Source organism: Dunckerocampus dactyliophorus, chromosome 15 (genome assembly GCF_027744805.1).
Source record: "Dunckerocampus dactyliophorus isolate RoL2022-P2 chromosome 15, RoL_Ddac_1.1, whole genome shotgun sequence".
In the NCBI taxonomy this organism is placed as follows: domain Eukaryota; kingdom Metazoa; phylum Chordata; class Actinopteri; order Syngnathiformes; family Syngnathidae; genus Dunckerocampus; species Dunckerocampus dactyliophorus.
In genome coordinates, this window is record NC_072833.1 from 9,340,938 (window position 1) to 9,363,927 (window position 22,990).

At 45.2% G+C, this 22,990-nt stretch overlaps 3 protein-coding genes and 1 long non-coding RNA gene across 8 annotated transcripts; 2 read left to right on the plus strand and 2 right to left on the minus strand.

Moving 5' to 3' along the window:
• Positions 1-1,078: 1,078 nt before the first annotated feature.
• On the minus strand, positions 1,079-8,874 carry rbm14b (RNA binding motif protein 14b). Of its 4 annotated transcripts, none has more exons than XM_054800239.1 (4): positions 8,740-8,874; positions 4,431-4,783; positions 1,491-2,505; positions 1,079-1,386 (listed from the first exon to the last, which is right to left on the minus strand). In XM_054800239.1, exons 2-4 carry the CDS (start codon positions 4,777-4,779, stop codon positions 1,092-1,094), a joined length of 1,659 nt encoding a protein of 552 aa, XP_054656214.1. In that variant the 5' UTR covers positions 4,780-4,783; positions 8,740-8,874; the 3' UTR covers positions 1,079-1,091. The 4 variants fall into 4 exon arrangements, with proteins under 4 accessions (XP_054656214.1, XP_054656215.1, XP_054656216.1 ...); XM_054800240.1 differs by lacking the exon at positions 8,740-8,874 and adding an exon at positions 7,086-8,733; XM_054800241.1 differs by lacking the exon at positions 8,740-8,874 and having other exon boundaries at positions 1,491-2,484; positions 4,431-8,733.
• A 181-nt stretch (positions 8,875-9,055) lies between these two features.
• ccs (copper chaperone for superoxide dismutase) lies at positions 9,056-11,948 on the minus strand. The gene is made up of 7 exons (XM_054800255.1): positions 11,813-11,948; positions 11,636-11,708; positions 11,380-11,520; positions 10,254-10,428; positions 9,691-9,751; positions 9,290-9,471; positions 9,056-9,222 (listed from the first exon to the last, which is right to left on the minus strand). The coding sequence occupies exons 1-7, from the start codon at positions 11,834-11,836 to the stop codon at positions 9,063-9,065; spliced, it is 816 nt and encodes a 271-aa protein (XP_054656230.1). The 5' UTR covers positions 11,837-11,948; the 3' UTR covers positions 9,056-9,062.
• LOC129194833 (uncharacterized) lies at positions 11,183-11,809 on the plus strand. Its single transcript, XR_008573807.1, has 3 exons — positions 11,183-11,344; positions 11,441-11,557; positions 11,652-11,809. It is a non-coding gene; the product is annotated as an uncharacterized LOC129194833 (long non-coding RNA).
• Positions 11,949-15,846: 3,898 nt separating the features above from the next.
• gal3st3 (galactose-3-O-sulfotransferase 3) lies at positions 15,847-22,017 on the plus strand. 2 transcript variants are annotated; one of them, XM_054752665.1, is made up of 3 exons: positions 15,847-16,066; positions 18,689-18,790; positions 18,881-22,017. In XM_054752665.1, exons 2-3 carry the CDS (start codon positions 18,708-18,710, stop codon positions 19,998-20,000), a joined length of 1,203 nt encoding a protein of 400 aa, XP_054608640.1. In that variant the 5' UTR covers positions 15,847-16,066; positions 18,689-18,707; the 3' UTR covers positions 20,001-22,017. The 2 variants fall into 2 exon arrangements, with proteins under 2 accessions (XP_054608640.1, XP_054608639.1); XM_054752664.1 differs by having other exon boundaries at positions 18,692-18,790.
• The last annotated feature ends 973 nt before the right edge of the window (positions 22,018-22,990 follow it).

Genomic DNA, 22,990 nt, shown 5'->3' on the forward strand with positions numbered 1-22,990 from the left:
GAGCTGCCCACTTTCCTCTAGCCTGAACCCAAAACAAGACAAAGTTCACACAAAGTTCTAGGACTGTAACGACCACGGGGATGGGAGAGGGGCGTGTCTATGTGCAGAACACAGCTGTCAGACAACAACAAAGACCAATCAGTGATTGCTTGCTGGCAGGAGGGGGGCGGGACTTGTCCCCCCAACAAACAATCACCAAACATTTCTTTGCAACAACAACCTGACGCGTCTAGAATCAGGAAGAGAAGACGGTGTTCGGGGGTGGGAGGGTTGGGGGCTGGATGGCAGGGTGCAGGAAGACACTGCCCCCCCCCCGAATCTCTTGTGCTCTCACTTCCCCTTCACAGCACCACAATGCACATTTGTCTTTGTATGAAACGAACGTAAACGAGGAAAACACTGTTTTATTTTAGGAAAGGTCCCTCTCCTGTAACCCCCCCCAGGCACGTAGTTGAACTTCTCATTCAGTAGTCACACGTTTCTATGGACATGACACGGAAACAAACATAAAACAAATGTTTAAAAAAAAAGGCCACTAAACATATAACATGGGGGGGCAGAGGTAGGCAGCTGTATAAAAACACTGCGGGGGGGGGATCGGTGTCTTCCTGCGTCGCCATGACGACATCGGGCAAAAAACAAAGGTGTATAGTAGGGGTCACATGTGCTTTAAGTTCACTTAGTGTGCTGCTCACTACCCCCCAGCCCCCACTCACTGGTGTCCGACACAATGCAGCCACCCGGCAGTGTGTGCTTGTCTGACCCCGCCCCCTCGGCCCAGTCGCTAAGCTAATTAACATAAGGCAAAACTGATTGGAAATGAGCTGCCGAGAGAATGGCAAGTGGCACAGAATGCAACTTCATGTCACAGGTCCGGCCTGAGGAACTCAAGAATAAAGGCAAAGGTGAGTCGCGGCGGCCCACTACTGGCACAACAAGAGGTCAAAGTGAGGTCAAAGATGGCCGTCAGGCAAGTGGCTGCATTGTGTGACACAAATAGGACCAACAGGTTAATAGCCCCGCCCCCTCCCCCCACAAACAGCCAGCATCATGTTTGAGGAGGAAGTGAGCAAAGGGAGGGTGGGGGCAGACTATCGGAAAGGGGGCTCAGGCGTGTGAAGGGAGAGTTCGGGGCGGCGGAGGATGGACTCCTTGCGTGTGGGCGGCGGCAACGGCGGCTCATACACCCTGGGTGTGGCCATGGCGGCTGCCACAGCCGCGGCGGTGGGAACCACTGGCCTGAGGGCATCCAGCGTGGCCACGGGCTGGGTGGTCATGGCGGGCACCGCCGGCATGCCGGCAAGCGCGGTCACGGCCCCAGGGGAGGGGTAGGCGTACTGGAACTGAGGGTACTGCTGCAGCTGCTGGTAGTAGTCGGCATAGTACCTGCAAGGGGCGGAGTTAGGGCAGGAAGAGGAGGGGCATCATCATGGCACCACAGTAGCTAACACACACACACACAAACATGGACACTACACAGCACGTCCTACCTTGCTACAGGGTCCTCGGCCACCTCAGATGCCGCCTCCTCGGCGGTGCGGCCAGCGGGTGTCGGGAGTAGCGAGCGCCGTGGTTTGGCTCTCTGGTATATAAACGGCTTCATGATGGGGTCTGGTAGGAGGGAGGCCGTCCTTCGCAGCGGACTGCGGTCTCGTTCACCGGACTTGGCTACTGCAGCCGCCGCTGCCTGCTGCTCGGCCATGACATGCTGACCCTGAGCAAAATAATGTGCCTGCCTGGCTGCTTCAAAGATGGCTGTTGCAGGATCTGCTGCACCCATGGCGGTGATGTGAGCGTAAGCGGGCGCCGGCGCAACTGTGTAGGCAGGGTTGACTGCCGCCGCCGCAGCTGTGGGCATGTCTATCCCAGGAGCGGCAGCCAGGTAGATGGGGTTGGCCATGGTCGGCGTGTAAACAGGCGTTGTGTAAGCGGCGGCGGGATTTGCTGCCACCTGGCCGTAGAGGTTAGGGGTGACTGAACTGTAAACTTGAGCGGCTCCTGATGTCAGAGCTGCCTGATTGGCCACTGATCCGTACAGTTGATTGGCCACATTGGCGCCATACACCTGACTGGCGAGGGCACCGTATACAGCCGGGCTCACAGGGTTGCCGTCTGTGCGCGTGCCTGTGGAGATCCCGGTCAGGGCGGCGTATGTGGGATCAAACGTGGATGTGTTGTACACCGAGTTGTGCACACTCTGCTGCACTTGCAGAGGCAGGCCGGCGGCGGCGGCAGCCGCAGCGGCCAGAACAGCGGCCTGACTCTGGTACTGCTCCAGCGTAGGCTTCCCCACCGGACACTCACCAGCGTAGTGGCCCTGCTTCCCACAGTTGACGCACGGGAGCTTCCCAGTGGGTGTCTGCTTGCTTGGCTGAACCTTGGAGAGCTCCACGGAGAGCGGACGCCCTTTGAAGGAAGTGCCGTGAAGTGCCTCGATGGCCTGAAGTGCGTCTTCTTTGTTTTCCATATGCACAAAGGCATAACCTACGGAAGAAGAATGCCTGGCTGTCATTGAGCGCAGGGACAACAATTAGCATCACAGCTAAAACCGCACATATACACCTGACACAGGAAGTGGCTGACATGCACAAAGAGGAAGAAGAAGGTGGTCATTAGCGTCAAATTGTCATGAGTTTACAAAAACAGCATGGCAGCACTGTAAATTCTTTGCTCATTTAAGTTTTTACTTAAACTCAAACCTTACTTATCAGCCTGAAACAACACTGGACTGGCTGGACGGTAGGGATCAACTAGTTCCCGGAAAGGATACGCTGGTGAGAACAGATAGAAAGGGGGCGACGACGGCGCTGTGAAAGACGGCGAAAACACGGCAAACAAGGCGGCATCAAAGCTAGCCTAACTGCGACTACGCATAAACCAGCGATCTAAGCATCTTTCTGGCCAACGTCCATTTGTTGGTTAAGAAGATGGATGGGATTAAACTATGGAACGTTAACAACCGGATAAACAGCTGTATCATGGTGATACCAGAGACCTGGCTGCATGGAAACATCCCGGACCTAGCCGTGGAACTACCAGGACATACAATCTTCCGGGCGGATTTGAAACAAAGAAAGGCAGAACGTTAGACCAGGTCTACACTACGCCCCCGCCCTCACCTCGGACACTCTTTCCCTGTTTCTGACACCATCTTACAAGCCCCTTATCTGTAGGTCAAAGCCACAGTATAAGTCAGCGCAGTGCTGGACTGAGGAGGCCACACTATCCTTGCAGGACTGCTTTGAGGACACCATATGTGAGCTCTTTGAAGACCCAGACATCGAGCACCACACCTCCACTCTGTACTGTCATACATCAGTTTCTCCATGGACAATGTAACATCAAGGAAACATTCAAGGTGAAAACATTCCCCAACCAAAAACCCTGGCTTAACGCCAAGATCAGAGCACTGCTCCAGGCCAGGGATTCAGCACTCAGGTCAAGGAAAAGGGAAGCCTTCAGAAGTACAGAGAGCCGATAGAGGTCAACTTCAGGGAGAAAACCCCTTCCCCATGTGGAAAGGCATATAGAACATTACGGACTATAAACAATGCCACAACACCCCCTCCCTCACTGACACCTCTCTCCCGGGCCAGCTCAACACCTTTTTCTCCCGCTGTGAAGAGGACAATCGACAGGCAGAGGACACACAGCTAACACCATCAGAGCACGACCAGCCCCCCAACATCCAACATTACCAGGTACTGCGAGTCCTGCTTGGAATCGACACCAGGAAAGTATCAGGACTGGATGGAGTACCAGGGTGAAATCATGTGGTCATCGGCTTGCTGCAGTATTCACTAACATCCTTAACCGCTCACTGCAGCAAGCCACAGTCCCCGCCTGCCTGACAACTGCCACCATAATCCACGTGCCCAAATCCTCTGCCATCACAGGCAGGCATACCGGCCTGTGGCCCTGGCACTGGTGATCATGAAATGTATGGAGAGGCTGGTATTACAGCATATCAAGGTTTTCAATGTGGCTGAGAGCAGTGTGGAGGGCAATGGAGATGGCGTCGTCTGTGCATCTGTTAAATTCAGCTCGACATTTAACTCCATCAGCCCCAGCCCACACATCAACAAGCAGACACTACAACTTGGAACCTCCCTCTGTCTGTGGATCAATCTGGCTAACAGACCCCAGCATGTCAGAATGGGCACCTTCACATTCTCCCCCATCATCATCAACACTGGTGTTCCTCAGGGCTGTGTGCTGAGTCTTGTAAACACTGTATACTCATGACTGCACTGTTAATCATGGCTCCAACACCCTCAACCTTTTTTTTTTTACTATTTTATTATTTTAATCACATTATATATTTTAATTTTACGACTAGAACATGCTGCTGCTGCAAGGACATACTGCAAAACAGAATTTCATTGTACCCTCTTGCAATGATAATAAAGCTTCTTTAACTGTGTGCTCACCTTTGACTTTGTCACATTCCAGAACTTTCCCAAAGGTCTGAAAGAGCTGCTGGAGATCCTCTGTGGTACACATGCCGCTCAGATTCCCCACAAAGACTTTGGTGGAGTGAAGTGGCCGTCCCCTCGATTCTTCCACCACCAGGTTCCGTCCGCGAAATTCCCGTCCGTTGAGCTCGCGGATGGCCCGCTCGGCGGCGCCTTCACCCTGCAGGTGTACAAACGCGAACTGTCGCAGCACGCTGCAGCTGACCACGTGCCCATACGGCTCAAAGATGGCTGACAGCTCCTCCTGGGTGGTGTCCAACGCCAGGTTGCCCACAAAGAGCTTCACCGTGTGGCTCTTGTCCATCGTGCTGCACATAAGGAGACATTAGCTGAGTGTCCATGTTAACTGATCAGCTCCACTAACATAACTAATAAAGGCATATAACATTTTGCTTGACATGTCAGAGGTGGTTTTCTCCGGTACTCTGGTTTCCTACCACATTCCAAAAACATGCATGTTAGTTTAACTCTAAATTGTCAATACGTATGAATGTGAGTGTGAATGACTGTTTGTCTATATGTGCCCTGCGACTGACTAGTGACCAGTCCAGGGTGTATGTACCCTGCCTCTCGCCCGAAGTCAGCTGGGATAGGCTCCAGCATACCCCCTTGACCCTAATTAGGATAAGCTGCATAGAAAATGGATGGATGGATGTCCTAGGTAACCAAGACCATGATCTACAACCCACCTAAATTGGGTATGTGAATAAAGGTCAAAAAAATTTGCGCCTAACACTCACAATTACATTTGCACCTGAAAGCCTCACAGATCCTGCACAGTCCAAAGAGCATGAAGCAGAAAGAAGGAGACAATGAAGTTGAAGTATGAAGTTGTTCATTGCTCTGTGTGTGTTAAATTAACAAATAACTAAGTTTGATATGTCGCGCATTAAGAGTTTTTTAATCTTGAAGAATTCATTTATATTGGGTGTTCCGATCCCCACACTGCGCAGCGGTCAAAGCCTGTCAGCGTGTGTGAGTGTGTGTGTGTGTGTGTGTGTGTGTCTGGATGAAAGAGTGGGGGTTTCCCCAAAAATAAGCCTTTATTGCTGGTTGTATGTATTTTAGTTAGGGCTGTCAATCAATTAAAATATTTAATTGCGATTAATCATATTTTGTCCATGTTAACTCATAATTAAATCGCAAGAAATGCAGATAGAAAGAAGTTTTTCATCCCTAATAAGTCGGGATACAAATCTCTTTGTGGTAAACGATGTGATACGCAGCCAGATACACGGGCTAAGACACCGATTGAAAAATGATATTTTAAAAACAGAACAATTTTATACAATTCTATACAGTGTACAAACGATACGATTCAACAGTTACATTTGTTGATGTAGACATTAATCTTACGTTATAAAATAAAGAAGCCAATTCTATAAGAGTGGCATTCTTGCAGTATTTTCAAATGTGTAAAAGAGCACATCAAGCATGCTGCAAGGCAGAGGTCCCCAACCACTGGGCCACGGGAAACGTTCAAGGGGAATGATAAAAAAAAAAAAAAAACACTTCAAAAATAAAATAACTACCGTATATCAAATTTTATGTAAAGGGATATACATTTTTGAAATATGGGCCATTATTTTATTCAAAAAATAATATACAGTTAGAAATCTCCCCGTTTTTGCATGTTTAATGCTACCGGCGACTTGTCCCTCTTTGTTCGACGGTCCTTGAACGCACCTTCTAACTTTCTCCCACGCTGCACTGATAAGACTACTATACTATATTTTTCCCCTTTCACCTGATATTTGGTCCCAAATGCTGATACTAGGTGTGAATACATAAAGATAAGATTTGATGACCTCATCGAGTGCTAATATAGTGCATATATGTGCGCTGGACCTCTCTGAAAAACAAACTCCAGGGTCGTACTAGTGGATGGTGGGTCTGTATTCATTTTGTGCTTTTAATTTGATGTTGTTCCTGTCATAGTTTTACACAATACATAATAAGATAAATTACATCGCTATAATGTACGTATGTTTTGATGATGTGTTGAAAATCTTTCCCGGTGACTAGCTAGTGCTCTTCTAATGTTAGCGCTGCTAATGCTATTTACATCTATTCTCATCTTCAGCCATGGTCACATTTACACCCCCCCCCCCAAACAGCTGTCCTTGGTTATGCCTGCCGGTAAATATCAGCTTGTAACACAAATTTCAGCTTGCAGTTCAAAGCAAAAAAACAGCCAAGAGATGGCTCGCATCTAAAAAACACTCGTATGCCAAGGTACCACTGCATAAATGACAATTTAAAAAATACCAGCAGTGCTCCACCTTGTCACTTCTCGCTGGCAGTCGACGTACGTACTCAGTGACAACTCAACTCAAAGCACAGTAGATCCAAATAACTTCGGTCTTGCTGTGAGAGCTACAGTATCTGCCACCCTACCCCTACATTTCGTCAAACTACGGTGTGGGCCGAGGCTCAAACAAGGACGTTTGTCAAAACAAATGGTGCCGTTAAAGCAAACTTACATCAGCCCTAATTTTAGTACTTGGGATACTGGCTTATCATGCATGTTAAACTTTCCCATTCAATTAATATGCAGACATAAAGCACTGCGATTGCGAGTGGACAAAAAAGTGAAGTTCAAATTCAAACCATTCAAATGGAAGGATCCCTACATCAAGTGACGTGCGCTCAGGGCCTCACCTGTCATTATGAAATATAAAAAAAAGAATAATAACAAAACAAATATTATTTATCCATTGAACTGTATTATAAATGCATTTTCTGTGTGATCGTCATTTGAAATGTTGAAAATATGTTAAAAATGATTATTTTTAATTAAGAAAATTGCATTTTTCTGAATTTGCAGATTTCCTGATCAAATACTGTGAAGAAACCTAAGGTGAGGCCACCATGTACAAGACTCACCTACCGTCTGAGTGCAGAGTTGGCATGTCACCATTATTAGAATGTTGCAAAAACATTTATTATACATCATGACTTTCTACAGCCTGTGTAATGTCTTTAATTTACATGTGACATCATTATTCTTGCTTATCAGACAATAAAATACATAAAGGCACTTGCACTACCGCTGCATCCTGAAGAGGTGGGGGCGTGCATGAATGAATTGGACTGCCAAGATGGAGGACTATACACCCAAACTCACCAGGAGGTGATCGGACTTTTCCATCAAAGTATCAGAACTTTTCCTGGAGAAGCAAAGACTGCATGTACTTCATATATAAACAAAAGGTAAGAACACATGTTTTTCAGTTTGTAAAAAAAAAGAATCTGGTCTAATAATTATCTGAAAACATTTTTTTAACTAAAGTGAATTACTCTCCTCTTTTCTTTGGTTTGGAATTACCTACCAAATTAATTAACCAATTAATCATGTGAAATATTTCAAGTTAATTCAGATAAAGGTTTTTGTTTTTTAAGTGTGCAGGATTAGGGGGCTCATGGTTTCAGGTTTGAAAAATTTGGAAACCACTGACTACAGCTTGTGCGCTTCGTCCACAGGTGAAGGAAGCATGTTTGCGCGCGTGTGTGTGGGTGGGTGCAACCTGACACCTCACAACAGTTTTCTATTTTGTGGTCAAGACAGCTGATCCTCCATCAGCGCCTTCTGTATGCACAACAGAGCTAGACTACTGGACATATAGTACAAGACTGGAAAACATTTAAAATTGCACAACTTAGAAATACACTCCTAGACACACAACTGTGACACACACATAGCGCTAGACATGTAGAATAGCGACGCATACTGTTCGAGTGCTGGACATATAGTACTGCAAAGCATAGCAAGATTTCTGGACACACAATTATGACACAGCGCTACAATGCTGGACACAAAACTGCACAGCATACAATTAGACTGCTGGACACTGAACCGCAAAACATACAACTAGCATGCTGGACATACAGTAAGTACGACATGCTTGCAGGTGACGTCACTGGCCGCTGACTCATCACGTTAACGTCGATGCAGAGTTTTATTGTTCGCAGGAAACAACAAATGAGCGGAACAAAGTGCTTTTTGCTCCGCCGATTAAAAAAACGATACACAAAGCGCGTACAAAACGAAACGAGAACGGAAGTTAAAAAAAGGCAAATATTTTCGAACGACCTAGCAGACACACATAAAGACACACCAAGAACACAAGGTATGCGCGCGCGTGCGGTCGATGTGGCGTAATGAGCATGGTAAGGGCGTACACACGAAGACTACATGTTGGCGGACAACAACTGTCGTTTTTTTGTCGACCAAAGTGAAAATGTCTAGCATCGACCATCTTACCTTTACGGTGCTGCCTTTCAAAATGGTCGCGGCTGCTTCCGTCTGACTGCCGGGCATTGGGGAAGGGGGGGGGGGAGTCCACATAAAAGCCACTGACATATTTGTAGACCGGAAGTAACGTGCACACACCGAAGTTAAATGTTTTATCATGTTTTCAACTTTCTTTTACTGTTATTTTATTTTAGGTGTGAATGGAAAATACACATTTTTTTCTTTGATGTTCATGTAAAGCCAATACTTGCTAGTATTCTCATGTTTTAATGTGTTTTTTAATGTTCTTTTCTCATCAGCGCCTTTCATCCTTTGTCACATGACGTTCTCACTCAGAGGTTAGCCACCAGTGTATCTGTGTCTGCTTTGCTCCGCCCTTTTCCGGCCATTGGCCGGTCTCGCTCCTCCCACAGCGTGAGCCCGTCGCAAGCGCAGATCTGTTTGGGGTTCTGAAAGAGGCCCGCTGACCTAGCGATGATCCCGCACGCCAGCCTGCAAGAACATGAGTGCAGAGTTGACCTAGACCCAACCATAGCTCCACCCCCATGATGTCACTCACCGGGCACCAGAGTTTCCTGTCAGCTTGGATAGCGGATGACCCCCCTGGCCCAGGTCGTCTGGTCCAGCGTCCACCACCAGAGACCGTCCAATCACGTCCCAGACCTTCAGTTGACTGTCCTCAAGTCTAAATGATGCTCTGCCATTAGGTGCAGCAAAAATGTTTCCCAGATCACCGACATGCTGAACAACGACAACGCAGTCTTTGAAAGAGTACACCTCACCAGCCAATAGTCACATCCAGAAGTGTGTTGCACCAGCCAGTAGTCACATGCATAAGTTCACCACACCAGCAAATAGTCACATCCAGAAGCACACCGGACCAGCAAAGTCACACCCACAGTAAGCCACACCAGCAAATTATCACATCCCGCACACATCTCTCATGCAGATAAGTCATACCCGCTCAGCATCTTGTGGACCACCATGGTGTCTTCCAAACGGGTTGAAATGTTCACCACAGCTGCTGACACAAGCACAGATCAGAGTCTACAGTGTCCCAGAGACAAAATACCTCAAGAACTAGCTCCTGGAGCAGGGGTGTCCAAACATTTTCCACCAAAAAAAAAAGGATGCGCAAACCACTTTTACTGTTATAGTCTTCACCTTTTGTTTACTTTAATGACAAAACAAAACCAAATTAATATGGGTGAAAATAAGCTAAGCAGATATTTAAAACAGCAGCCTACATTTCAGCTTTGTTTGTATTTTATTCAAATGATCTGTAAGCGTTTAGACTGTGAGCCAATAAAAAAAAAAAAAAGAGCTGCAGGCTGCTAATGGCCCCCGGAGCCAGAATTTGGACCCACATATTCTGGAGTATATCACACATTTCAAGTGGTTGAAGACACAACTGCTCTACCTTGTGGTGGCATCAATACATTACTAGTTAGGTCATGTATTATTATTGGCCTAATTAGGTGCCTCTCCTGATTGGCTGGCTGTCATGTGACCATTGGGTCTACCTCAGGCAGTCATCTGTAAGGTCCCCGAGTGCATGTACATGGAGGCCGTGGGCTCCAGGCTCCAAGCCATCAATAGTCCCATCAATCAAGCATCGCTCAGGAGACAACTGCAGAAAACGCACCACTCCTTGGACCTGCCCCTCGCCGGCCAGCATGGCCACTGCTGCACCCTGATCTGTCACACAATCACTCAGCAAGTATAAACAAAGGTTCATTTAAACACAGTGGAACCTTGGTTAGTGTCATTAATTCATTCCAGGAGGTCTGACTAACCGAAACGGACGGAAACCAAATAGCTCTTCCCATAAGAAATAATGGAGATCCAATTAATCTTTTCCAGGAAGCCAAAAATGTTAACACAAAATGTTTTTATAGCTTTACAATTATGGTTTATCATGGAGAAAACTATTCAAAATGCATATAAATGACGAATGAAAGGGGTAAATAAACATTTAAGGCTACTTGAACATTCATTAAAATGCATGATTCTTGACATAACTGTCCCCAAAGATACGTTGTGGCTGCGAGATCAACCACCATCACCTTCCTGTTTTGCCATGAGGTATTTCTTGAATTCAATGGTGTTTCTCACATCAATACTGTAACCCAATGTGGAGCCAAAGAAAGTTGCAAGTGCCAGCCTTCTGATAAAGAAGGCGAGAAACAGTACTGATTTCAAGAAATAATGACAAAACAGGAAGATGGTGTCCGTCTGGTGTCTCACTGCCACATTGTTGGGAACAGTAGTCTTCAATGAAGGCAACAGTAACCTTACTGAAACTGAAATGTTTATTTATCCCTTTAAATTTGTAATTTATATGCTTTTAGAGTTGGTTTATGCATGCAAAACTATAATGACAAAAAAAACGTGTTTCATATGAACATTTTTGAGTCAACCAATGATGACATCATAGACGGGCGACGTAATATAGCAACTTACGACTCTGGTTGCCATTTTGTTCGCTAGATAATAGGACGCTAAAATCGAAGTGCGTTTTCTGATGAAAAAATACGAATACAGATGGACTCACGCAGTGTATTGAAAACATGGAATTTTGCGTACCATACTATACGCTAACCGGAGAATACAGGTAAACTGGGGCAAAATTGTGGCGTAAATTTTCACCTTGCTCCTCTGAGCCCCCCATTCCTTTAAACACAGCCCTGCGGTCTGTGCTTTCGATCAGGGCTTGCACCTCGCCACTGGTTAGGGAGGACTCCACCAGCACGAGTCCTTCACTGACGTCCACGCGGACAGAGTGCACGCCTGAAACATCAAAAGATGACTTTTACTTTAAAAAAAAGTAACTTTACTTAGTACACCTTGCATTCAAAGTGCTGAATATGCGACAACTGTTCTAAGATGTAAGATGTCTTCTGACCGTCTTTGTGCTCCAGAGCAGCTCTGACTTGGTCTCCACAGCCCTCACACGTCATCTGCACTGCAAACTCCAGCTGAGGACAACATGAACGTCAAACTACTTCAACCACATGCTGCTGGCTAAACGGCTAGCTAGCTTTTAACACATTTCCTGTAAATAAAGGTGTGAGTGTCAAACCTTTGCTAGCCTGTCTGTATCCATGCTTTTAGCCGCTGGATGTCTGCGGTAATTAGATAAGTTAAAAAAAAAAACTTCCTCAGGTGAAAGCGTCACAGCTCAGCGCGTCGCCATGCTTGTGACGTCACGACGAGGCTTTACCAGCTTCATGCTGCCACCTGGTGTCCACTCCACGTCACTGCAAGACCTCCTCTTTACATAACAATGCTAGTGAGTGAATGGATTGCAGTTTGACTCACACACTAATGTTGTTTATTTCAATCACAAAGGTATGATATGGGTCATTTGTTTCGGGTATGCTTGACAAATTACATTCACAAACATCAGGTGGTAACATTTGCACAATCCCAAATGTCCAAAAAGGAGTAGGACGGAGCAGATCTTATTTATCCTACCCCTTCTCCATGTTTAATACTGTTTGTTCATTTCAGTGTCACCGAGTGACGTTCTGGGAACCAAAAATGTCTAGTTGGGAAAGCTGTCGCCAAGTAGAAGCCGTAGTAATTCTACATTTGATCAAAGTTACATAAGATTTGTCAGATCAAAACACGTAAATGTTCAGACTTGTCTGCACCCTTAATCACCGAGCAAGTTCTATTTACGCTCATTATATTTGGCTGAGCGCACTTCACAAGCACTGGCAATCACCACTTCATAACACACCTCATATGTAGAAGAGATTGATGTTGAGATATTAGCGACATAGTTGCTAAATTATGGATAAATGTATGGAAATTTATGGTGCATGTACTACAAAGAAAGATAAAGCGCGTTCCCTGCCCGACAGATAAAAAAAAAAGTGCGCAAACAACTCGTTCATCCATTTTCAGGTTATATATTTCACATCATGTAAGGGCTATAAATTTTGCAGCAACGTGTATGCGGTGACCCGCAGATCTAAAGTTAACACAACCAGAGAAATACCACTGATGCTAACTATCAATGCAGTCAATTAGGTAGTCAATCAATGTTATTATGTTGTACACAACCTAATACGCTTATCAAATCTCACAGTGAAATGAATATGAGGGGGGGAAAAGGAAGTAAAATGAGATTCCCTTCACAAATAGTGCAGTTAACAAGCAGGACCGCAGGTGTTTGCACTCATCCAAGTAAAAATGACCTCAAGGAGATGATGCTTTCCTGGTGGATGGGCCCTGCTGTTTCTGCTGTGATGATGTTCTGGCTGTACTGTGTTCTTGCCTGTTGTTGCTGTATTTCGCATATGTTTCTGAGTGATGCTGCACTGCTTTGCCTTGAAGTTGGATGCTAAGTGTGCTAACATCAAAGAGAGAATCTGAAGACTGCATATCCACACGTTATCCCGTATCCCTAACCACTCATAAGGATTCGTGAGTACCCGATTGACTTATTGTGCACGTGCTTTTATTTTGTGCTCTTCTTAAGTGAAGTGGCCATTTTGGTTTGTAGGCCTCAGCGCACCCAAGCCACGGCACAGGCCTGCAACTGGGTAAACTAAGTTTGAACTGGGAAACTACATTGTGGTACTGTTTGGACACTTTGAATTATTATTGTGCTTTATTTTTGCTCACTTTATTGTGACAAATAGGTCATTTTGGAGAGTGAGGGAAAGACTCTGGTATTTTATTTGGGAAACTTTATTTGATATTGTGGACATATTTTATTTGAATTTATTCCTTTCATCAGAAAAGGTCATTTTGATTTTGGTGTACATATTGTAAATAAATGTGTGTTCATCTGTTATATTTAAAATGCAGTTGTGGAGGTCTTTGTTACATTTGAATAGAAATATACGTTGCAAAATATATACAAACTTAGGCCCAGTCTTATTGTATTAATCACTCCAGTATTTATAAATTAACTACATGAGATCTGGGTTACAAATGTATCATACACAGTCTGGCATACTACATGCCGTACACACATGTACTAAGCTACGCATACAGTCACATAACATGACTGACATCACATCACATACATTTACATTTCTAATGGCCACTTATCACACTGCACAAGAGGAAAGGTGCTGAAATCAACCCAACCCAACAACAATGTCAGGTAACATTTTCCAATAATAATAATAACACTACCTAGCATTTATAAATATAGTGAATTTCTAAACCAAAACAATGTAATGTCATTCTGGCATGTGTATAAGCAGGCAATGTTCATTTTGATTTTAAGCAGCCCCCTTATCTCCACCTCAGAAATCATCAGAATCAGAATGATCAGAATCATCTTTACCGTATTGGCCAAGTATGCTTACACAAACAAGGAATTTGACTTCGCTTAAATTAGCTATTACTGTACATGTACGCAGACGGTTAAGAAATGAATAAATAATTAAAAAATAAAAAGTAAGATTGAGATGTGCAAAAGGGATAATAATGTAATAACAGTGCAATTCAAGTAAGTGGGTGTGTGATTAATAAACCGGGACATCTGCATATGTAACAAAAGACAGTATTTACATGGAAAAAAAACAGGATTCACCTGCCTATCCAGGGTAACGGTCACCGTCGAAGCTGGTTTGTTTTGTCGCATCATAGTTACATGACAGACAGCTGTCTCTGCAGGTGATGTGCCGCTTGGAGTGGTTCTGTTTTGTTCGGTTGTCTTTTATTAGGCGTTACTAACAAATTTCCACTGGTGATCGGCAATGCTAATAAAGTTGCTGCCGCTCAGCCAAATGTAACGAGTGTGACTTGAACGGCTAGGTGATAAAGTTAAGACAATGCCAAACCTCTACACCGGTGGTCCCCAACCCCAGGGCCGCGGCCTGGTACCGGGCCGTGGGTCATTTGGTACCGGGCCGCACAGAAAGAAAAAATAATTTCCATTGTTTCATTTTTTTTTTATGTTTTATTTTGAAAAGTGGCCGGATTCTCTCTGTTACATCCGTCTCACTTGACGCATGTCCATTGTGCGTGTGCTAACTTTCTCTCGCCGCACAGATAGACTACTACTGTCTTTTTAGCATTTTCTTTCACCTCATATTTGCTCTCAAATGCTGATACTATGTGGGAATGTATAAAGGTAAGTTTTGATGACTTATTGAGTGCTAGTGTGCACATTTATCTCAAGTTAATTAATGCTAGCGCACTGCCTTTTAACACACACGTCAAACAGCGATGTAATAATCTCTCTGGGAAAACTTAGCTCGAACTGGTGGATGGTGGGTCGGCATTCATTTTGTGCTTTTAATTTGATGTTATTCATGTCTTAGTGGGTCAAAAAAGGTTGGGGACCACTGCTCTACACTACCCGTGGCGCAGTTCAGAATCAATATTCATCTGATAACATGACAAAAAACATGACATCTACTCACCATAGATGTCAACTTCTCCTCCTCAGCCAGCCATTGTGGGCATGGCTTATAATGTTGAACAGTTTTGCTGTTATCAACCAATCAGGACTGGGGGCCTGCAATTTGCTCTGATCAACCAATCAGAAGTGGGGGTCTGCAAACTGGCCCTGAGAGGCAACTCAAAAGTCTGTTTGGCGAAAAAAAAAAAACAGCCCCATTGCTATTAGTGTGTATGCGACAGGAGCGATCACTCGTCGAGTCTTTATAATCCCTCCTCAATATGCTGCTTGTGCATTTTGCTTTTTCTTTTGCTTCTAAGTCCCATTGTTCTGTACTGAAAACTCTTAGCTTAAATGTGTGTCAAACAAGGACGTCTTCTTCCCACATTCCAAAAATCTGCATGTAGTTAACTGGAGACTCTAACTTGTCCATAGGTCTGAATGTGAGCGTGTGCTTGCCTATGTGTGCCCTGCGATTGGCTGGCGGCTAGTCCAGGATGTAAAGCTCCACCTTACCCGTGACCCTTAAAGAGGACAATAGAAAATGGATAGATGAAAATGGATGGATGAATAATGACGTCACGTGGAAGGAAGCCATTTTATTCTTTGTTTATTCTTGTTTATTTAGCGCTTCTACCGTGCTTGTTATGTGTATTTATGTCCACAAGGGGGTAGTACGTGCCTATAGGTGGCTATAAATCGTAATATTTTTACATATGTGTATTTTACAATGGTTTTCTACTCGCTTAAGCGGGATATTTGATTGTGAAAAGATCACGGTACAGTGTCTGTGCATTCAGCTCAAATTTTGGTATAAAGCGACGCGACCCGATTGGGGGAGGGGAGGGGTCTATCTGAGCATACAGAAGACAGGAGGGAGAGGACAGCATCCACAGGACATTAGGAAGCCGACAACATCCAGAGGACAGTGCAGACGGTGGAGCAGCAATGACGTAGATTACAAAGGTGGGTCTCTGCCGGTCCTTATGGTTGCGATCACGTTAGCATTTTGTCATGGAACCGCCGCGTGACGTCACATCACGAGGACGTGTTTGATGCGTTTCATAGCGTGTGTGTGCGAGTGAACGCTGCAGACCAAATTAATACATGAAGAAAGGCATGCATCACCTTTCATCAGTGCACAGCAAGTCACGTGACTCTTGAACACGAACGTGTCAGGTTGACTTGTCAATATTAGGTTTTGTACACATATTACCAAAACCGGTGCCAAATCGGTACTTTCGAAACTGTGCCTGAACCAGTATTTCAAAAACATACAAATGTTCTCCAAAAACTGCTTTATTTTTAAGCAATTACCACATGCAAGTTGAACACAATCGTGATTTAAATACTTAAATAGTATAAGTAAAATTATAACTAAGTAATAAATTCACCAATATGAAAGAAAATCCACAACAAATTCTCATAATTAATACAGCAAAACCAGCAGCAATACAGAACACAAAAACGTGCAAAACATTTGCAAGCTTTTACAGTATTGAAGTGATTACAATCCCCACAATTTGAGCAAAAATTTATAATTGAGACACCATTCTGGCAACGTGCTGTGTTGTGATGTTGATGGTCAGAATTCCGGTGTTGGTGAATGGACATCGCCTGTCCATTTTTTCTTTTTCTATGCTGCTTATCCTCATTAGAGTTGCGGGGGTATGCTGGAGCCTAGCCCAGCTGACTTCGGGCGAGAGGCGGGGTACAATTGCAGGGCATGTATAGGCAAACATGCATGTTTTATGGAATGTGGGAGGAAACTGGGTAGAAAGCCGACGCACGCAAGGGAGAACATGCAACATTCAACATGCAAACTCCACATGGAGATGTCCAAGCGGAGATTCGAACCCAGGTCTTCCCGATCTCCTGACTGTGTAGCCAACATGACCGTGTGGCCAACATGCTAACCACTGTGCAGCCCCACCTTGCCCGTCGTTGGTGGATAATGAGGTGATAATGAAGTGTCGTATGTGTGGAGAGCGATGGAGAAACGTGTGCGAGTTTACCATCTTGGATCTGAGCTCTGCTGTTGACATGTTAAGGTCGGCAAACAAGTTTGGAAAGATCGTCAGACTCCGTGTGTCTGGTCACTACGGCCTATGTCGGCACTGGTGCCATAACGATACAGAGATTTGGTATGCATCCCTACTTGTGACAACCAGCAAGAGGTTAAAGGTCACACATTGCACCATTTATGCTCTCAGTACACAGCATTTGGAAGCAAAATGTCCCCAATCCAGTTTTTACACTGTGCACACAATGCACAGCAGGTTCTGGTGCCAGATGGACGAAGGTTTTAGCAAAGTTTGGGCAACATTCCAACACGCTTTTATCACAATTCTCATCAATGTCCGGCAGATTAAAAGGTCCATCTAGGACACCACATGTCTTCATGTTGCTTGTAGGACACGTACTGATAGCTATTACACAATATACCATAATATATAATACGTTATTCTGCGGGCTACACAGTGGTCAGGTGGTTATCGCGTGCCGTGCAGTCAGGAGATCAAAGTTTTGAATCTCCAACATCTCTGTGGAATTTGCATATTTACTGTATGCGTCCTGTGTGTACCCCTCATCTCATCCTAAATCAGTGGGGATGCACTCCAGCTCACCACCAATCAAGCATTATAGAAAATGAAGAAATGAATGTAATTCTGCACCAAAATCCTATTTTATTTGTTATTCTTATTGTGCCATTTTTTGACACTCCACATTTCCCACACCATTCCAACATGAAAATGTTGATGGCTATCTTGACACAGTCAAAAAAAAATTCCACATTTTCTGCAATTCCACATTTTAATATCACATGTTTGATATCAATGTGACATGCATGATATGAAGAAAGTAGATGTGCAGAGAGTTGGACTTTTAATCGAAAACGGAAGACACATGATAGTAACTCGAGAAGACCAAAGAGACCAGTGGTGTGTAAAAGCTACTGGTTCTATGGTTCTAAGATATACTGTTAGATGGAAATACCGATTGTTATTTACTATGCGTTGAACAATGTTCAGACTGAGTGGTAATTAGATGCTTTTATTTGAACATTTCCAATTTTTCGGACTTACGTATATGTTTAAAATGTTGTGCATGATGTGGAAGTGCCATAGTGCCTGAGATTTATTAAGTGTTTTACCAAAAGAAACGTATTATAGTGCCCCGCTGGTGTCCAACATCATTTTATAAAAGCCCCTGCAATCAGCAGGATAGGGTAGGACCCTTTTAAGCTATTTCTGAATGAACCCGAATGCTCCTGCCAATACTTTTGGTGTGAAATAAAAGAAAATCTACTGGAGTTGAGTTGACAAAGTTTCCTCTATGATCTTCTCAGCCTTTTCAAGTTTAGGCAGGCCAAATTACAAAAGAACTTGACACGAACAATTTTCCACATCTCAAAAATTCCCACTTTTCCTGGAGTTCCTGCATTTTCTGTACAGCATTTCATTTCAGCTTTAGCATTCACCACAAATTGACTTAGCCAGTTGTTATTATGCTTTTGATATGTCTTAAAGCTGACCTGAGTTCAGCGTCACACACGTAACTACCTCGTTTCCTCATTTGGTGGCATAGCAGGAAGCGGAGGAAGAGGATGCCGCAGAAGAAGATCTTCCTGGCGTTCATGGTCATCGCCATGGTGACTCTGCTGCTGCACAGCGGCGGCCATTGGAGTCGGTGAGTGAGCAAACGCGACCATGTGAGATAACAACAACAAACAATAATCAATAAATACAATGTAATAAAACATCAACTTTATGCCTTCAGGACCACGCAGGATCTTCACGTCAACTGTCCCGCCCTGTGCTCGCGTTGTGCCGCAAGCCTGAAGGCAAAGCACACCAACGTGGCGTTCTTGAAGACCCACAAGACCGCCAGCACCACCATGCAGAACCTTTTATTCCGCTTTGCAGAGCGCAACAACCTGACGGTGGCACTTCCCAGGCAGGCGTGCAGTCACCAGTTCTGCTACCCGCGTTCCTTCAGCACTCACTTTGTGCACCCGCACACACTGCCACCCAACATCATTAGCAGCCACATGCGTTTCAAAGAGGCAGAGCTGCGCCGGCTTATGCCCAACGACACCGTCTACATCACCATCCTGAGGGAACCAGCCGCCATGTTTGAGTCCTTGTTCAGCTATTACAACCAGTACTGTCAGAGTTTCAAGGTTGCCAATGACTCGCTGGACGTTTTCATGGGGCAGCCTTGGCGCTACTACCGGCCACAAGACAAGCACTCCATGTATGCTCGCAACACGCTGACGTTTGACTTGGGTGGTGACAAGGACCGTGCTGCTACAGATATGGCGTATGCACGGTTCTTGGTCAGTGAGGTGGAGCGTGTCTTCTCCTTGGTGATGATCGCAGAGCACTTTGACGAGTCTCTGGTTCTGCTGCGTCACCTCCTCTCTTGGGACCTGGACGATGTCGTGTACGTGAAGCTCAACATGCGCACACCGGGCTCCAAGCGCCATCTGACTTCGGGCCTCTCAGCTAAAATACGAGCGTGGAATTGGTTAGACGCACGCCTCTATGACCACTTCAATGCCTCACTGTGGCGCCGGCTGTCAGCTCTGGGCCCGGCCTGTGTGGCCCAGGAGGTCCGCCTCATGCGTGCGGCCCAGGAGAGGCTGCTGAGGAGGTGCTTCGGTGGGCGGCGGCCTCTCTTTCGCCCGGCAGCGCAGATAGAGTACAAGGAGCTGCGGCCCTGGCAGCCCAGTGCCAAAGTGGAAATCGTGGGCTACGATCTTCCCGCTAACTTGAGCCGTCGCTTCTCTGGCTGGGCCCACGAACCCTGCCTGAAGCTAATCATGCCTGAGGTACAGTACACCAGGGTTCTGCTCCGCTCACAGTCTATTCGCTACCGTCAAAACCACCAGCCGTGACACCTTATGCAGTCTTGTCCCCTCCTACCTCCAGTATACAGCAGCCACGTGCAAGCTGCTGCTGTATCAGATCAGAGTCAAGACCTCGACAGAACAAGACCTTGTAGGGAACTCTGTGAGATGAATGATGTACTACGCCCACCCAGACCCATGTGACCTTGGTGCTCAGACATGAGCAGGACAGACGTGGCACAAGTTGCCATGCCCCGTGGATGGTGTTGAAAAAGGCGTCGTCGTGGGAGGACTCTCCTCAGGGAGCTGTATGTGAGTCCTCCCATCTTATGTTCAGTGTCCAGCACCCCCTTACTCCACCTCACAGAGACGTCAGCTGACACACCTCCTAAGACATCACAGGGATCACGTCCCATCCTGAAAAGCACCAGTACGTTAAGCAGACTTTAAGCCAGCTGACCCACAACAACAACAACCTTTGACCTGCTCACTAGCAGATTGAACCCCAGGAGAAAGCAAGGGGACACAGGAGGACATATGAGGAGACAAGAGGACACTGGGAACACAGGACAAACATTTCAGTGTGCTTTCATTGCGCTACCATGACAACCAGTGTGAAACATATATTATTTAGTTGCAAACTTTATTCCTGGAAGGACATTCAGTGTACACAGTTGACAGAAAATATGACTGCTTTACTTGTGTGTGTGTGTGTGTGTGTGTGGGTGTGCGTGTGTGTGTGCGTGTGTGTGATGACTACTCATGTCATCATAATAACGTGTATATTGTATTGGCATTATTTCTATCAACTGAACATGATGTGAAATCTTGAACTCTTGCATTAGCTCCTCCTAGTCACGTGATTTATTCACACATGTCTGAGAAGGGCGGGGCCTGAGAGAGGCGGGGCCTCAGACACAATCAGAGCTCACAACAAATGCAAATGAAGTTAAATCATGAACATTTCAGTTTATCTTGAGGAACGTAATTTTGTCCATGAAAAATGACATCACCGTGGCAATACGTTATGTGAAGCCTGACTTGGACAGGCTGGTATCAACTGGACCTACAGTATGCTGATCCTAAATGGGCCCTGCAACCCTTCTGCAAGGCAGCGGGTGTTTTTTTGGGGGGAGCTTGTTATGGGCTTGTGAGTCACTTGGTGGAGGAGGACAGTGGAGCTCTGCTGGGTGGGCCAGTGTAGAAAAGTGGTTCTACTCAGCGTTCTACTCGGAAGAAGAGGCCCCCAGGTTCTTATTATACTTTATTTAAACCAGGGGTTCTCAAATTTTTTTGGGCCACGGACCCCTACAGGAGAGAACATTTTCCAAGGACTCCTTTATAATCCTCAAGACGATTAAAACATTTTTTGCCATTTGCACTAGATTCCATAGGAATGATCGAAATAGCGGAATCTCGGTTTGTATGCCCTGGTCTTCATATGATTCGGTTTTCGATGAAAACTCAGTTTTCATACGCTGTATCGGTTATCATACAGTCAAACAGTGCCCAAACAAAGCATCCACATGGTGGTGACTCAGTCTCTGTGAAGAATGGATAGTGGTTCATTTAGAGTTGGGACACTATAGAGTGATTCCAGTGTAGGAGGTTTATTTGTTCATAGAAGGCACACAGAACAATAAACAACTCCACATCTGTCTCCTTTCTTTCTCCTAACAAGCATTGGTTGCACTATTGAAGCATTTAACACGCTGGTTCCTGAGTGTTCTGTGTGCTTTATTTATTAACCCACCATGACGCCAAAAAAAGTTGCAAGTGTGAGATAAATAATTTGAGAAACACCTTTGAATTCAAGAAAGATCTTGTGGCGGAACTCTTCATGCATTGTAAGGAGCGTTCTTGTCTTGATATCAGTGGCCAGGGTATTATTATTAGGGTATCTGATTACTGGCAGAACTACCCAAACTGCCCCAGATCATGATGGACCCCCCTCCACTGTGCCGGGTAGAAAACATCTCAGGTGTGATCTCCTTATCATGCCAGTAACGTTGGAAGCCATCAGGACCGTCAAGGTTACATGTTTTGTCATCAGAGAATAAAACTTTTTTCCACCTCTCAATGTCCCATGTTTGATGCTCCCTGGCAAAGTCTAAACTGGCAGTTTTATGGCGTTGAAGGAGACGAGGTCTTTGAATTAGTTTTTTGTTTTTTAAAGCCTTTTCCCGCAGATGCCGTCTGATGGTTATTGCGCTGCAGTCGGCACCAGTAAGGGCCTTAATTTGGGTGGAAGACCGCCCTGTGTCTTGATGGACAGCCAATTGGTCTTGTTGTCTCTGTTGTCAGTTGACATTTTTGCCCACATCGAGGGTCACCAAATGTGGAGATGCGATTCACAACGAGACAGGAGTCGAGGTGGGTGGCACCAATCAGTTTACTCTCCAGTCAACTCAACAACAAGCAATTCTTTAACAACAATTCTCTAGCAATAGTTAAGTGGCTACAACATGACTTTATTAATCTCCAAGAGAAATGTCTAAAATAATATTGTGATGTTACACATATTGGTATCGGTTGATATCAGAATCGGAAATTGAGAATATCGGCATATCGGTTATCGGCAAAATAGCCAACATCGACATCCCTTAGATAGATAGATAGATAGATAGATAGATAGATAGATAGATCATATTTAAGTGTCATCATGTTGTGTGTGAAAACAAAACAAATGATCTAGCAAAACAATATTGATGCTTACAGTCTGCGGCGCCCTCCAGTGGCCTCAGCGGGAAGCACACACCCCTTCACCTGCGTGGACCAGGACCCGCGTTGGACGCAACGGTCCAGAAATAGCACGCTGCGTGCGTCAAAGTCCACTTCCGGTGGAATGACGCGACAAACAGCGTTCCCATGGACACGTCTGAGTCCTAAGTGTGAGTTTAAGTGTGCAGCTGGCTAAATGTCATTCATGACAAACGTCTACGTTGACCCAATTAAACTAATTTTCTCCGTGTGTGTGCGTGCGTGTGTGTGTGTGTGTGTGTGTGTGAAAAAGATGCTCAATCACAAGCTCTCCCTCG